We start from the raw sequence: 14,929 nt of genomic DNA on the forward strand, positions 1-14,929 counted from the left end.
TTGCAAGGATGGTTGTCAATTCGCACGTATCTTTCTATTCCAAGTTTGAAAGGACGGTTGTCAATTTGCATCCTTCCATTCTTACATTGAATGGAGGGTTGTCAATTCCCGGCCTTCCATTCCAAGATTGGAAGGATGGTCGTCAATTTGCATGCATTCTTCCATCTTTAGATTGAATGGAGGGTTGTCAATTCACATCCTTCCATTCTTACTTTGAATGGAGGGTTGTCAATTCACATCCTTCCATTCTTAGATTGAATGGAGGGTTGTCAATTCACATCTTCCATTTTTACATTCAATGGAGGGTTGTCAATTCACATCCTTCCATTCTACGATTGCAAGGATGGTTGTCAATTCGCACGCATCCTTCCATTCTAAGTTTGAATGGACGGTTGTCAATTCGCATCCTTCCATTTTGAGATTCAATGGCGGGTTGTCAATTCACATATTTCGACTCCAAGAATAAATCACATCCATCGACTCCAATATTCAATGGAGGGTTGCAACTTTGCACCCCTTCATTACAATTATTCATAAATATAAAGATATTCATTTTGTTATGACTTCTTTTTCTTATGAGGTTGTCATTACTTTTAGTTGTTGGTTTTTTTCACACCAAAAATGACTTGATTATAGAATCAAAGTAGAACCATACGTTTTTTAAGAGAAATCTGCGCTCATTTTGAAGATAGGACAAACATTTCAGATTTTACTTCAAAAAATGTTAGAATATATTTTTAGTTCAATTGTGCGTATATTACGCTTCATAAACAAAGTGATGACAACCATGACTATGTCAAAATTGTTCGTAACGTGTTAATACTTCCTTTCCCAAAGTTTATGCACAAAATTGGTGTCCAACGAATCATTGCAGATAGCTTGCAATGTTCATTTAAATATCGAGATATATTATACACAATAGGATTTTGTGAAATGATAAAGTTTTTCCTTTCCCCCTTTCTGTATCATTATGTGAACGAAATGTGTCACAGAAAAACCTGCAGGATCTGGTCTCGTACGATGAACATGTACATGTACATGCGGCGCCCGTGCGTGTACATGGTACCGTACGTCGTACTTGCGTAAATGTACATGTACTGTCTTCACTTGCGTACATGTACTTCAACGTCGTTAATTGTCCAATCACAAAATGGCAACAAGGCTACGACTATTGCGCAGTAGCCAGTTCAGTTAGTGAAGAGGTCGGTGGTGGTAACTGTACTTGGCCAGGTGCTTGGCGGCCGGATCAAATGCAACAAAGCACTCATCCCCAATTACAGCCAATCGTGTGTAGGTGTGGTCCGTCTTAAACATCTTGACCACCGCAATGTCCTTACGGTCGGGAGTAAACGCCAGCACCAGAATGCGTCCTCGCAAGCTGACGACAAGGGCGCCCTCCGGCGTTGACTCTGCGGCCATGGCCTGTTGGGTGGTTTTGGCGGTCAAGTTGATTGTGCAGACCAGATTTCCGTTGATGGTGTAACGCAGAATCTTGTACGGCTCGGAGTGCGTGACCACGAGTATGTCATCGTGTGTGCTGTCCACGCACACGTTTTGCGTCCCGGCGGACAGGGCGCCCTTTGGCAGCTCAATGCGACCCACGATCTCGCCCTTGCGCTGATGGATGAAGAGCTTGTGCGAGTCGCCATCACCAACGATCACGTGATCCGCCCGAGAGAGGGTGATACTGACAGGCTGATGATTGTCCTCTGCACAAGGCCACCTATAGGTACAGAACACGTGATATATGTAGCAAAGATGTGGTAATGATCACAGTGTTTTTATTGGAACCCTTAAGGACACGTTCATATATAGTTCGCCGAAATGTAGTTTCTGATTGTTTGACTAAACACATCGGAAGTCAGGGTAACAGAAAATCCACATAATGTCTCACATTTTAATGTTGCAAAAACCTGTTTCCTAACATTTGAAGAGCAAGCTATTACGTATTTTTCTTATTAAAGTCATACGTACATGTATTTCCAGCAGTATTAGGATCATTCCCACATATGTTAATTGCCCAGCAGGTGCCCATAACCAGCTGGTTGCAATCGCATGAAGCTGCTAAAGAAAAGTTATGTGCTTTGCAAACATTGGCTAAGAACCAGTCGCAAAAATACGTATTGATTGCCACGTTTAGCTGGTAGTCTGCATATGTTTTACATGCTTATATAGCAAGCTTCGGTGTATTATAGCCGCGATGAGGCGCCCTGAAATTGGCCCTATAGATCTTCACTGGGCCAGAGTACAAGACACCCGCCAGGGACCCAACTGAAATTCAATAAGAAATAGTCTGAAGCAAGTAGCACCAGAGCTATCAGTTGGCATTGGTACACGGTGCATACCGGCTTCAAGGAACTACCACTGAATACATTAAATGACTAGTGTCCTTTCATTAGCCTTACCATTCAACCGATTTTCCATTGTAATTGCAGGTTACCACACCTTTAGAGTGAGGGAACAACGCAAAAAGTCTCCCATCCTGCGCCACCGCCAAGTCAAGCTGACTCTTGTTGTTCAGTTGCAGCGAGAGCTTTTTGATCATTTTGGTAGACACGAAACTGCCGTCGGTCTTCAGCTGACGAACGTAGCATCCCACCCGCTCAATGATGTCGGTGATATAGACGGCCTTCCTATCGTGGTGGATGGCAAAATGGGACGAAAATTGAGAATTTCAAAACAGCTAGATGAGAGTCTGATATTCTATTTCTTCCAATTCGCTGGCATGAGGGTTAATACTTTGATAGCACTGCCCGGCTCATAGATGATTGCCAGTGAGCCTGTCAGTCAGTGAGATAGGAGCAATTAGGATATTACAGTCGTGCGGTTGCTAAGGCAAAGCGTCTGCCGTTGATAGGCAACGCTAATCCGATTACGTACTTAGACGCTATTGCAGAGCAGTGAAATTCATGCACCACAAAAAAACATGGCCTTTTTGAACGTTGTGTTTCTCAGAAAATATGCACAGTATGATTGAAAAGTTAAAATAGAAGAAGTTTTTTTTGGGGGGGGGGGGATGCACCCCCGGATGCGCCTTTGTCTCCAGATGGACTTTTTATGGGACACCCTGTATAATATACACATGACTTGCAGGCCGCATGGTGTTGTCATCAGGCATACCTGTTAATGTCTACAGCCATTCCCGATGGGTTCTTGTAGCCGTCTGGAGGATCTACAAACGGTAAGCTGTCTTGAACAGGTATCACCAAAGGCATTCCCGACTTCAACGGGTATCCACAGATCTTGATGTTGACAATAAGCGGCTCGGGTGCACGAGGCGTGACGGTCACTGTGTAGCTGGATAACATGTATTCATTAATTAATTAATTAATTTATTTATTTATGTGTTTATTTATTTATTTATTTATTTATTTATTTATATTCTCATTTAAAGAGGGTAGCCTCATCAGTTAAGGACTGCTGTCACTGATTGCCCTATATAACTAAAGAGGTAAGTTTTTGTCACTTCGTGAAAACAGAAAAATACAGAGTTCAGGTTTTTTGTCAATTGTTTGTTTAACATAATTATAAAAGTAAACAATATTTCACTTTGAAATGTGGTCAAATTTTTCTTTTTGTCAAGTAAAATAAATTGGCCAGCAAAATTCAAAATCTAACAATTATCGACTTTCCAGGTTTTTGTCACTTCGTGAAAACATCGTCGATAGTTTTACAGAATAAAATGTCACTGCAGTGTTCAACAAAATACAGTTAAAAATACGAACTATGAATAACAAGAGATAAAAAAAAACTGTGAAAACATCAATCAGAGAAAACACAAAAGTCCATACGAATTGGACACAAATTAAATGATATAATGTAGTGATAAAAACGGCATTCAAAACCAGGGGGAAACGATTAAATACCAAACGTTGAAAGAAAAAAAAGAAGACGTTGTCTTTATAAATAACAGCCCCCTCCCAAATCCTCCCTTCTCTCCTCCCCAAAACTCATTTAATCCTAACACCCTAGCGTATTTTACTAGGAACTGGACCTTGTCCATCAAAATAAATAAAAAATGTGCAAAGTATTTTTTAAAAATTTGAAAGCAAAAGCTGGATAAAATCATAAATAAAAAAAACATATAAGACAAATGAATGAAGTTGAAAAGAGAAAATAGCCATGCGTAACCTTTAGAGAGTTGGCCGTTCTAGGCTATGGTGAAGTTGTTCTACATCCCAGGATCCCTCAATACTGAAAAGTGTTCCTGGCAGCATTTTGTTTTGGGAATAATGGGCAGAACTCGTTTGATTTACAATGAGTAATGGCAGTATGAGATGGCATTTCCAAACTTTCACTGAGGTATGAGGGACCGAGGTCATTGAAACATTTATAAACCTCACATATTGACATTCCCAATGAGATTGTAATGATGAGAGTGCCTCATGTAAATCACTAATATGTGTTCTAGGATGAGCATTGAGAATCATTAATCTAACAAGACGATTTGTAGCCGATTGTTGAAATGACAATGTGACAGGGTGCACAATTGGACCAGACCTCCAGCAATGGAATAACCATGGCGGAACTTAACATTTTGAATGGGAGGCCAGGAAGACATGATTTGGTAGATCGTCCTGGGAACCCTGGAATGAACTGTGAAATCTGGTATATTCTCGGCGAGGCACTTGAAATGATCCTACAGAGTACCCTAGGGGCTAGACGTTGTTATATTTTGAACGCAATAACCCGCCAACGCAGGACGCGCAGTACGCGCCCACCACTACCTACTCTCTCACCTTGGGATTGGATCATTTGCATGTGCAAGATTTTTGAACGCGTATGCAAATGAGGAGTAGTCTGGTGCCTGCATAGGCGTTACATTAGCGGTTGTTTTTGTATGCGGTGTCTGGGATAAAAACAACATCAATTTGTTCCGCCGTGAGCTACGAAAACATGTTTTTTTTTTCGTATTTAACATGTTACAATCTTATCTTACCAATATGCAGTATCACATTTCATATTAAGGGGAATGTACAACATTTGCTTTTGCTGCAATTTTGAGAAATAAATGGATTTGGAGGATTAGTGTGTTATAGCAAATATTGTTAAACTGACTTGTTTCACCTTCCGGGCGTGTAGATGCTGGGGAAAAAAACAGGAAAACCAATCATGTTCTTGTAGTCTGGTTCCCTGACCCCACTTAAGATGAAACGAAACAATTTATAGACTTTGAGGAATAACATTGTAAGGTCAGAGAATCAGTTTAGCAGGCTTGTACCCCTTTACAGGTGCATGTGTAATCTATAACAAAGAAAATGTGGAATAACTTAATATGAAAATCTGCTGGAAGAAATTTGAGAGTTTGCTTCGGAACTACTATGATTTGTTTGAATACGCGCTGCATATATTAGGCCAAACAGGTGCCAGGCGCGGATCCAGAGGGGGGGGGGGGTTGGTGGTCAAACCACCACCCCCCCCCCCCAGCTCTGTCAAAAAAAAAAGTCATACAAATTCCTAAAAAATAAGTTGAACCCCCCCCCCCCCCCGCTACGATAAGGCTGAAACGATACATCGATATATCGGTGCATCGCGATACATTCGTTCACGATACGATAATATAATAAATAACAGCAGCAGTGCACCGACAGAAAATTGCAAGCAACTGCGATGCATGAGAAGCACGAAATGTAAAAATAATAATGCGAAGAGTTGAAGTCTCACCTTTCCGAGCGCACGCACGTGAAAAGTTCATGCGGACTCTCCCTGTGTATTTAATGTACTGGTACAAGAGGATATGTGTTGCTGAAATGAATTATCAATTAATAAAGTTATTAACAAACCGAAACCAAAACCGAGCGGTAAAAAGTACGGTGAAAGCTGTCTTAGACGCTTGCGACCAGCCGTACGTGATACCATGGAGGATTCCTCCATCGTGATACTAGTGCAGCTGCTACCATGCAGCATGCTTAATTCCTCAGCGGACCACACCATTTGTGGTAATGAAGGGGTGGTGTTCTTTCTTGGGAACAATAATTACCAATATTTCCGCTGATTAAAAAAAGAAAAATGACGACTAATACTTGTTACGGTGTTCGAAATATTTCTTTATTAGATAATAAGTTGTTCAACGTCACAATATATGTTTTTTCCTGAAATGTATTCAAGAAAACGATGTAAAACTAAAAAAGGGGACTGAATCACCCCTTGCAAAATTAATGGATTCGCCCATGAAAATGTCAGCATCGTTTCCTAAGGCGCTACAGGACAAGATCTTTGGTTTTGATTTTTTGAAGAAAGTTACGATCGAAACTTGAACTTTCAATGTAACTACTTGCTAGTAATCACACAAATTTGATAAGTTTTGAGGTAAAACGGGACCTGTTTAGTCTTAGGGCAAAACAAATCAGCAACTGTTTCCACAAAAGCAAGATTTGTAACGCTCCAGTCAGACAACACACAGTGGGTTGCACACTCTCTCACGTCACGTGCAGCGGGAAAATGTTGTCATTCCCCGGCGCATGCTGCCGGGCCATGCATTAACTTTTAAGGCCGGGGGACCGGATCGGGGCAGCCGGCAGCAATTCCCGTAGTTTATTTCTCATCATCAATTTCCATATTTGTTTGTTAGAGTTTCGATGGTAAATGATTTGATATAACTTTTGTGGCCCTTTTTATAGCTCTGTAGTGTAAATGGAACTGGTTCAGAGCTTTTTGACTAGAATTTGGAGGCCTTACAAAATTGAAACCGCTGCGGTCGGTGCGGCTTATATTTCGAAAATTACGGTAGTACCTTACTGTATTTGTGTATTATCAGAAACGAGTAGAGACAGATTAAAGAGGACTTAGACCCTGATTAAGTTCATCTGTTATGATTTTATTAATTTTTTCATACCAAGATATATCGCGATATATATCGTATCGTTTGATATGTATCGTGATACGTATCGTATCGTGACACAGGCGTATCGTTTCAGCCTTATATATGTCACCTCCCAAAAAATATACTCGTGTAATGTCTGCTTGATTTTACGAAGGCCAAGTGTCCGGAGAAAAAAAACCTGTGTACATTTTCCAGATTTTTTTGCTGATGAACCCCCCCCCCCTCCCCCCCCCCCCCCCCCTGCGACAATTCCTGGATCCGCCCCTGGGTGCACACGCATTACACAACCACTACGAATTGGCTTTAACGCAACCTCGTCCCCAGGGTGTCGAGCAGTACGCGCCATACCACTACCTGCTCTCTCACCCTGGTATTGGATCATTTGCATGTGCAAGATTTTTGAACACGTATGCAAATGAGGAATAGTCTGCAGCCTGCCTGTGCGTTATATTTGCGTTTGTTTTTGTATGCGGTGTCTGGGGTAAAATAGAATCAATTCGTCGCAGCACGAACTAGCATGGCGTGAGTAACGAAAACACGATTTTATTTGAATTAAACATGTCATGTCATATTAATATTAACAAATTAGAAAGGAAATGAATATTTTCGAGAATGTGTGGACGAATGATTGCGGAAAACACGTACTGCGCGTTGTGAATAATAACATCAAGTACACGATATCAATTCATTTCTAGCAAATTTTGGTATCGAATCAGGATACAGGAAGAAAAATTCCTATCCAGGGCTTACTATTGGAAACGTGGTTGGAAATAAAATAAGCACTGGGGACATTGGGTGGTCGTGATAGCGCTTTCTCGCGGCGGAGGGTTCGCGTATGAAACCATAGCAACGTCATGCATGCGTGTGCATGCACATGTACATGTACGTGCAACCATGGAGCTCCATGGTACAACCGATGCAACCTCGTCCCCAGGTATTGGATCATTTGCATGTGTGCCAGCTTACGGTTGCGCGAGCGCGAAGTTTTCTTTTGGGGTTAAGCGTGCTTTTGCTATGCTTACTGCTTAACGGTCCCTATGAAATAGTTGGAGGCTCGGTAAGCACAAAGTCGGCTGTTAAGCATCGCTATGAAATTGGGCCCAGGGCTTACTAATGGAAACGAGGTTGGAAATTAGGTAAGCACTGGGGACGAGGCCGGTTGCAAGCGATGTGGTTCCGTGTTGGTGTGTACATTATGGTTTTTATATACAAATGTACATGTACATGCACATTGTGTACACATGTAGACTGCAGTTCGTGAACTGGGAGAGACCTTTGCACCCGAGAATGATAATGTAAACGTATGAACGGCCCCATTTAAAATGTACAGGGATCCAAATACTGATTCGGGTCATATTCTATCAATTGTCCAGGATATCTCGCTTTTTTTCTTGAAAACAGATTCTCTAAAATCGTCATATTAAATAATATCCAGCATAAATGGGTTTTTTTTCTTCACAAATTAAAATCTTTAAAATGTTCGCCGCTTTGTCTAATGCTGGCAAGTTAAGCCACGATGGCCTTGGCGAAAGGCTAAATTGTGGGCTGAATCACGGGCTAGTTAGTTCAGGATTTTAAACAAAAATACGTTCAAATCTTCTAGCCTGTCAAGTGATACAGAAATTGCTTCGCAAGCAGCAAATTTCCTGTTAAAACTTAATGTGGCCGATATAAACGAAAATGAAACAACAAATTTGATGTATGAGTTTAATCAAGATGCATAAAAGAAATTTGATGTGTATATTCCATTCTATTGTTTTATTTTGGATTATTTGTGTTAACACCCATTTTGATGTATTTTGTTAAACACTTAACCCCTTAAATGGCGATTACAAAATCTTACCAAAATTACAGTGTGGTATAATATACTAGTTCGCAACATTTGCGTTTTAATTTGTTTTCCATTTTACCTCATTTCCGCAGTACTTAATCGTTTTTGCAAAAGCAAAAATCCGGAATATAGTGGTTCGTTCCGTATCCACCTTTTTTTGCAGTCTAGATTCGTTACGAATCTACAGTTTACTGATTCGTGAAAATAATCTGCACTTTTAAAAATAGTGTGACGTCACAAAAATAGTTTTATTTTTGGTCTTTTTTTTTTGTCAGTAATTTTTTGTCAGTTATTTTTTGTTCAGATAAGTTTTGGTCAATTTTTCGAGGACATACCGACCGACCACCAAGTGACATGTAGAATCTCTTGCCAGAGCTTACAAAGACATTGGCAAGTTGGGATACCGCCAATATTTGCTAGATGGATAGCTCTGTAGGGAGAGCACTAGAATGATAATGAAAAAATGAAAAAAAAACTTCCAAAAATGTAATAGTTTGGTGAATTATTATCTAACTAATACCATTGACTAAATGTCTTCTTGTCATGTTTGTGATTTATTTCAATCCAGTCATCAAGCAGTTTGCAGCAGCTCTATTCATGTTGTTAAATCTGACTACCGAATGATATGGAAACTAAAGTTTCGTACATGCTTCAAGACATTACGGCAGTGACAGAGATGACACCATAAACATTTTGCTCGTCAAACCACCTTCCTCGGACAAACCAAAGCGCGTGTCGTATGTTATAGTGGAGTTGCTGCTTTAAGACGGTCTGGAGCATGGTTGAAAAACATAAATCCTGAAAGAAATCAGGAGTGTTTACTACTGTTAAAAATATGAAATTCTCACCTGCCATCCTCGTTGTCTTGTACGTCACCTTGTCGCTTCGGTTCCTCGGAACTCGACGTTGTAATGTCGGCTCTGATATTGTAGCCTCCGGAAGTCAGCCGTTCACCGTGATGGTCGCAGGTCTGAAGGGTCAGTGAGTATGGCATGTCAAGGACAGCGGTGCCAGGAGGACACTTTCCCAGCTGATGAGGGGACACCATGGTAGAGTCTGGATGTAGCGGGTGAACGTTGATGACGGAGGGGTTATTGGCGATGGGCTGACCGTCCATGAAGACAGACATCATCAGCTTACCGGCAGCCGGTGGAGTGTAGACAACCCGGTAATGTCCTAAATCTCCAGTTGTCATTACTTGCGCCTCGGTATATTGGTGGTTTCTGACCTCATCAGAGGGAGTCCCAGAATCTTGGCTTGCCTGCAGATCGAGCATGAAAAACCTTGCACTCACGGCGGGAAAAGACTGGAGACTAACGAGGCCGGATAATTTGACGACGACAGTGTGCTCGCATTTAACAAACGCATCCGCCGAATTTGCGTCGGGTTTGTTGATGTTGGTTGCACGAGGCGATAGGTCGTCAGTGTTGGCCATCAAGGGTGGGGTTTCTTCAATGTCAACTGGGAATGGACTGCCTTTGATTGGCACTCCTGATATGCCGATGTGCAGCTGATGAAGTCCTGCTACCAATGGCTTGAACTCGAATTCATAGGAGTCACCGCATTGCTGAACATACTTGCAATCTCTGGTATTACCATCCGGTGACTGGAAAAACGTATATGGACACACACTGAGATTACTAAAGGAGCAACAGGGATTTTCCGAGGTTATACGAACTCTGTGCATGGCCTTGGCATACAGGGGTGATGCCACTCGGTCAGGGAAGTCTATCTTGAAAGAAACAGCGTTTTTGCCGGTGGATGCGTTGAGCCGCCCAATGCGTGACACAAACTTCTCAAAATCAGAAAAAAGCTGATCGCGATCTTCATATAAGGAGGGAAATCTTGTCTCTCGGTCTGTGTGGAACGAGATCGCCTCGTCGACAACGATAGCATTGAGCTCGTGCAAAATTGCGGTGTGGTGTGCCAAAGCGTTGAGCAGATCGATGGGGTTACCGATGTCGCAGGCTCCCTCGGCGTCCTGGCAGGCTGACTTGAACCGGCAAGCTAAAGTCTCGGCGTGGTCAGCTAGACAAGTAAGGTGGCTTGATATGTCCACACACTTCTTCTTCATTTCCGGGATGACAACGTCGTTTCTCTTTGTCAACAGTTCTTTTAGGTCTTTGGTGATTGCTGAAACCTCGGCGGATCTTTTTTTAAACAAGTCACTCGTTAGATTTTTCTCGGTGTTGAGTTGTCCGGAAATAAGGTGTGTGTGATCTATTTTACTTCTGACTTCTGCGACAAGGCTTTGCAATACCTTCTTTGCTTCGAATGATTTCGTTTCTAGAACGACGACGCGGTGAGAAGAGTGGGCGGTGGCTGCGCAAGACACACAGATGGCCTTCTGGCAGCTCTTTTCATCACAGTACAGGGACAACGGATTCTGCCTATGCTCCTTGCACAGCAAGCTTTGCCCGGACGTATGGCTCGCTGGCCGCTTTTGCAGATCCTCTATCGAGTGCAAGGCGTGGTCCTTGAATTGACGCATCGTGCGGTGAGCTTGATCGCAGTTACGGCACATGAAAGTCAAGCAGTCGACGTGGGAGCAGAAACTTACAGCTGGGACTCCATCTGCGATGCACGATTGACATGTCGGTTGATCAGTCAGCGTTTCCCGTGCTGTGTATGCTGCCATTTTTGAATGATAAGAATTCCGTTTAGCGATGGTGAACTGGCCAATGTAGCCTATAGAGTTTATGCAAGTATCAATGCACAGTGCTGAATTAAATGGAGGATTCCGTAATGCTAAATGAATGTCGGAGGTGGGTTTGTTCCATGTTTTGCTACAAGGTAAAACATTTAAATCTCACACACTCGGAATACAAACTTGCGTTTCGTAGTATATATTAACAACATGGTGTTCGTGTACACATTACGTGCCCACAGCTCAGGCACCGCATGAATATAGTACGCGTACAATGTACAGTTTGCAGCAGACGTCGCTGTACATTTAATCATGCATGGTAAAAATAGCAACAACTTCACGAGCACAGTGCTGAATTAAACGGCAGTTTTTTCATCAAGAAAATACTCAAAAAACGTAATGACACCTCCTCTTTACTCGTTTAGACACAACCAAAATCTTGTGTGCGTTTTTCACCAGCGATGGCAAAGATTGTTGGCGATTATTTCTTCACATGTACAGTATATAGCGGTAAGAATGTTTCTACTAGGGACAGCCATATTGAATGCATACGTCATTACCCACAATTCCCTGCAATAATGTTTTTAACGAAACTAGGAATAAACGGATTTGTAAATTCGGTGCGCTGAAACTAGGAATCTCAATTTCGTTATCGCATTTGTAAATGCGTTGACCGTGTTGTCTCACTCACGATTGCGCAGCCTGTAAAACAACATTAGTTATTAACTGAAGGCCCCCAAAAATTGCTACAAAAATTGTAGATAGTTCAAGCAATACTACGCTGAGACTGATTGATCACATAGAGCAACGACTACCATAGCCCCATAAATGTGGCCTATTTACTGGACTGCCTCCGTAAACATAGGCCACACATCCACATGTACAAAAACGTGTCGGCTAGTCAGAAAGTGCTGCCTTTTTCAGATGTCTAATTTTTGTGAAATTTCATGTTGAAATTTTGATACGCAAACGTGTAAAAATGAATCTGGAAATTTCACGAAAAATATACATCTGAAAAAGGCAGCACTTTCTGATTAGCCTATAAAGAGGGTGAGTATGCTTCTAAAGCAAAAATAAACTACAAACTAAGCCTAAATGCGAAAATCAAAATTCGGCAAAGTCGACACGTTTTTGTACATGTGGACGTGTGGCCTATGTTTACGGAGGCAGTCCAGTAAATAGGCCACATTTATGGGGCTACGACTACTATAGATATGATAGAGTCGGCCAACTCACTGGACCGCCATGATAGACTAAACTTGTTGCCAGTCTCTCTAGTCTACGCGTACATATTTAAAAAAAAAAAAACGACGGTTCAAACGGGGAGATGAAATCAGTTATAGGCTACAGTTAAAGATTTTTCCTTTCATTCGGTGGTTTCATTCTTTGCATTGCGTTTCCAATCGAGATGTTGTGTTTTGTATTTTTCTCAAGTATTTCTATGAATTTCAATATGTGAGTGGAAATGTCTTACTAATGTTTAAATTTTTTCTATATTTAATGACTACCGCTTGTGGGAACTTTTAAAAAACAGTGTTCCCAGGATAAACAATAAGTATATAGGCCCTAAATAAATAAATAATGCACAAATCCTAATTTCGTCGCAGGGAAACAAAAAATCCCTATTTTTGTCATTAATTAACACACTTTTACCAATATTTTTATTAAATGTTAAGATTCCTACAGAAACATTTCAAAATGTATATAATATATAGTCCATGATAATGATTACATGAAGGTCCAATTCAAGGGAAAAACACTACAAATTCCTAATTTCGTTTCAACAAAACTAATAACAATACTATTTTTGTCAATCTATGACAATACTGCTGATTGCCAATATTTTCGTACAATATGTTAAGACCATGAGAGAAACATTTCAAAACGGTAAAGGCCATGATGAGAACATGCAATTCTTAAAAAAATTTTAATAACACTACTAAATGTCATGACACTAAACATTTCAAAATGTAGAGCAGATGATGAGTCATTCTAAGAAAAACCCCAAAATTCCTAATTTCGTTGCAACGAAACTAATAATCTGCTTCTGCCAATATTTTCATACAATGTTTAAACCCTGAGTGAAACATTTCAAAATGTCGGCAAGTTGATGAGTAGGCTAATTCTACGGGGAAAAAACACACAAAATATTTATAAATGAATTTAGTTGGATGTTACTGACAGACTTGGAAAAAAATGGATCGGCTGGTGTGTATTTTTTTCAGAAGTACAACTGAACGTATAAATTTCCGTCGGCAAGCTTGTTGCATCTGCAAATTCGCAAGATGTCGACATTTCTCTGAGCCTTTAGTTTGAACTTGTCATCCTTCCTGTTGTATCCTCAAGAAATCATTCTCCTAAGGAAGGAGACAAGTGAAGATGCCATCTTGACGTCTCTTCAGATTGTGCACATTAATAATATTCTCCAGCTTCCCACCAAGTTTCATGCCGATATACAAGCTTTCCTAGTAAACATGTATGTTTTGTTTTTTTTTAATCTCATTTATCATGACGTCATCATGACGTCACACATTTGTCATAATTTTGTGCATACATCTTTTTGTTGTACAGTGTGTCTCAGAAAAAGCGGGCCCGAACAAATCAGCGGCCATATCTAAACAAATATTCATGAGACTAAATTTTGTTTGTGTTTTTTTCCCCCTTGCTGTTGAGTGTTGTTTGTTGCCTGTGGAAAAATATACAGATTTGAACATAGTTTTAAAAGCCATGACTATAGAAACGTATATTATGGCTCTTAAAAACATCACAGTTTGCACATTTTCACGTCAAAATTCGACATTGCATTTCATTTACATGAAAACGACGGTTGTATCGATTGTTGACGTGAACATGTGCAAATTTCGATATTTTGTTTTCTGGGACACACCTCTGTTGTCAAAAAAATCACCCCCGTTTAGAAAAATGGAGGATTCCGTAATGCTATATGAATGTCGGAGGTGGGTTTGTTCCATGTTTTGCTACAAGGTAAAACATTTAAATCTCACACAAACACTCGGTATACAAACTTGCGTTTCGTAGTATATATCATAACACCTCGCCCACAGATTCTGTGTCTTGGTTAGCCGAGAGCGAGTCACATGTGTTTCTAATTTTGCTATCTTTCTGTGCCCAGCCAAAAGTACTATGCCCATAGCAACCAAAGTACTATACCATTAGCAACCAAAGTACTATTTCCACGGCGCGGTATTTGTGTGCATGATGCATGCTGGAGTGCGCGTTGCGCGTGACACGCAGCGCGTTTTGTTCCAAAGAGAAGGCGCCGCAGAGTTGGGTTCAAAAATTTGCGAAGGGGTAGTTTGGAAGAGAGAAATACATTTTTCACTTATTTTGTATTAAAATTGAAGTTTATTTCAACTGTGTTCAGATGTAAATAAATTTAAAATATTAATACCAAGCAGAATCTGTGGGTGAAGTGTTATAAAACAAATATTGAATGCTATGTCTCGTGGTGAAGTAAATTAGCCTCCCTCGGTGATCCATGGAGCATTCTATTTTCCCTCGGCTTCGCCTCGGGAAAAAAGAATGTCCATGGATCATCTTGGGAGGCTAGTTTTTCTACACCACTCGAAGCATTCAATATTTGTACATTAACAACATGGTGTTCGTG

General features: G+C 40.8%; 2 protein-coding genes across 2 annotated transcripts; both read right to left on the bottom strand.

Moving 5' to 3' along the window:
• Positions 1–949: 949 nt before the first annotated feature.
• On the bottom strand, positions 950–9,711 carry LOC119736103. Its single transcript, XM_038210114.1, has 4 exons — positions 9,503–9,711; positions 3,121–3,297; positions 2,406–2,633; positions 950–1,723 (listed from the first exon to the last, which is right to left on the bottom strand). The coding sequence occupies exons 1-4, from the start codon at positions 9,700–9,702 to the stop codon at positions 1,192–1,194; spliced, it is 1,137 nt and encodes a 378-aa protein (XP_038066042.1). The 5' UTR covers positions 9,703–9,711; the 3' UTR covers positions 950–1,191.
• A 137-nt stretch (positions 9,712–9,848) lies between these two features.
• Positions 9,849–11,292, bottom strand: LOC119735273 (E3 ubiquitin-protein ligase TRIM71-like). Its single transcript, XM_038208973.1, has 2 exons — positions 10,019–11,292; positions 9,849–9,915 (listed from the first exon to the last, which is right to left on the bottom strand). The coding sequence occupies exons 1-2, from the start codon at positions 11,290–11,292 to the stop codon at positions 9,849–9,851; spliced, it is 1,341 nt and encodes a 446-aa protein (XP_038064901.1).
• Between the last annotated feature and the right edge of the window lie 3,637 nt (positions 11,293–14,929).

The sequence above is a fragment of the Patiria miniata genome, unplaced genomic scaffold, assembly GCF_015706575.1.
Source record: "Patiria miniata isolate m_02_andy unplaced genomic scaffold, ASM1570657v1 HiC_scaffold_29, whole genome shotgun sequence".
NCBI classification, from domain to species: domain Eukaryota; kingdom Metazoa; phylum Echinodermata; class Asteroidea; order Valvatida; family Asterinidae; genus Patiria; species Patiria miniata.

What these genes read in the sequence shown, in the direction of transcription:
- LOC119736103 (XM_038210114.1), bottom strand. Translation starts at nt 9,702, where the DNA reads ATGGTGTCCCCTCATCAGCTGGGAAAGTGTCCTCCTGGCACCGCTGTC. An exon ending in CAAGACAACGAGGATGGCAG is followed by an intron (nt 3,298 to 9,502) that starts GTGAGAATTTCA and finishes CATGTTATCCAG; the next exon opens with CTACACAGTGACCGTCACGC. An exon ending in ATGGCTGTAGACATTAACAG is followed by an intron (nt 2,634 to 3,120) that starts GTATGCCTGATG and finishes CCACCACGATAG; the next exon opens with GAAGGCCGTCTATATCACCG.
- LOC119735273 (XM_038208973.1), bottom strand. Translation starts at nt 11,292, where the DNA reads ATGGCAGCATACACAGCACGGGAAACGCTGACTGATCAACCGACATGT. An exon ending in GACGCAAATTCGGCGGATGC is followed by an intron (nt 9,916 to 10,018) that starts GTTTGTTAAATG and finishes CTCGATCTGCAG; the next exon opens with GCAAGCCAAGATTCTGGGAC.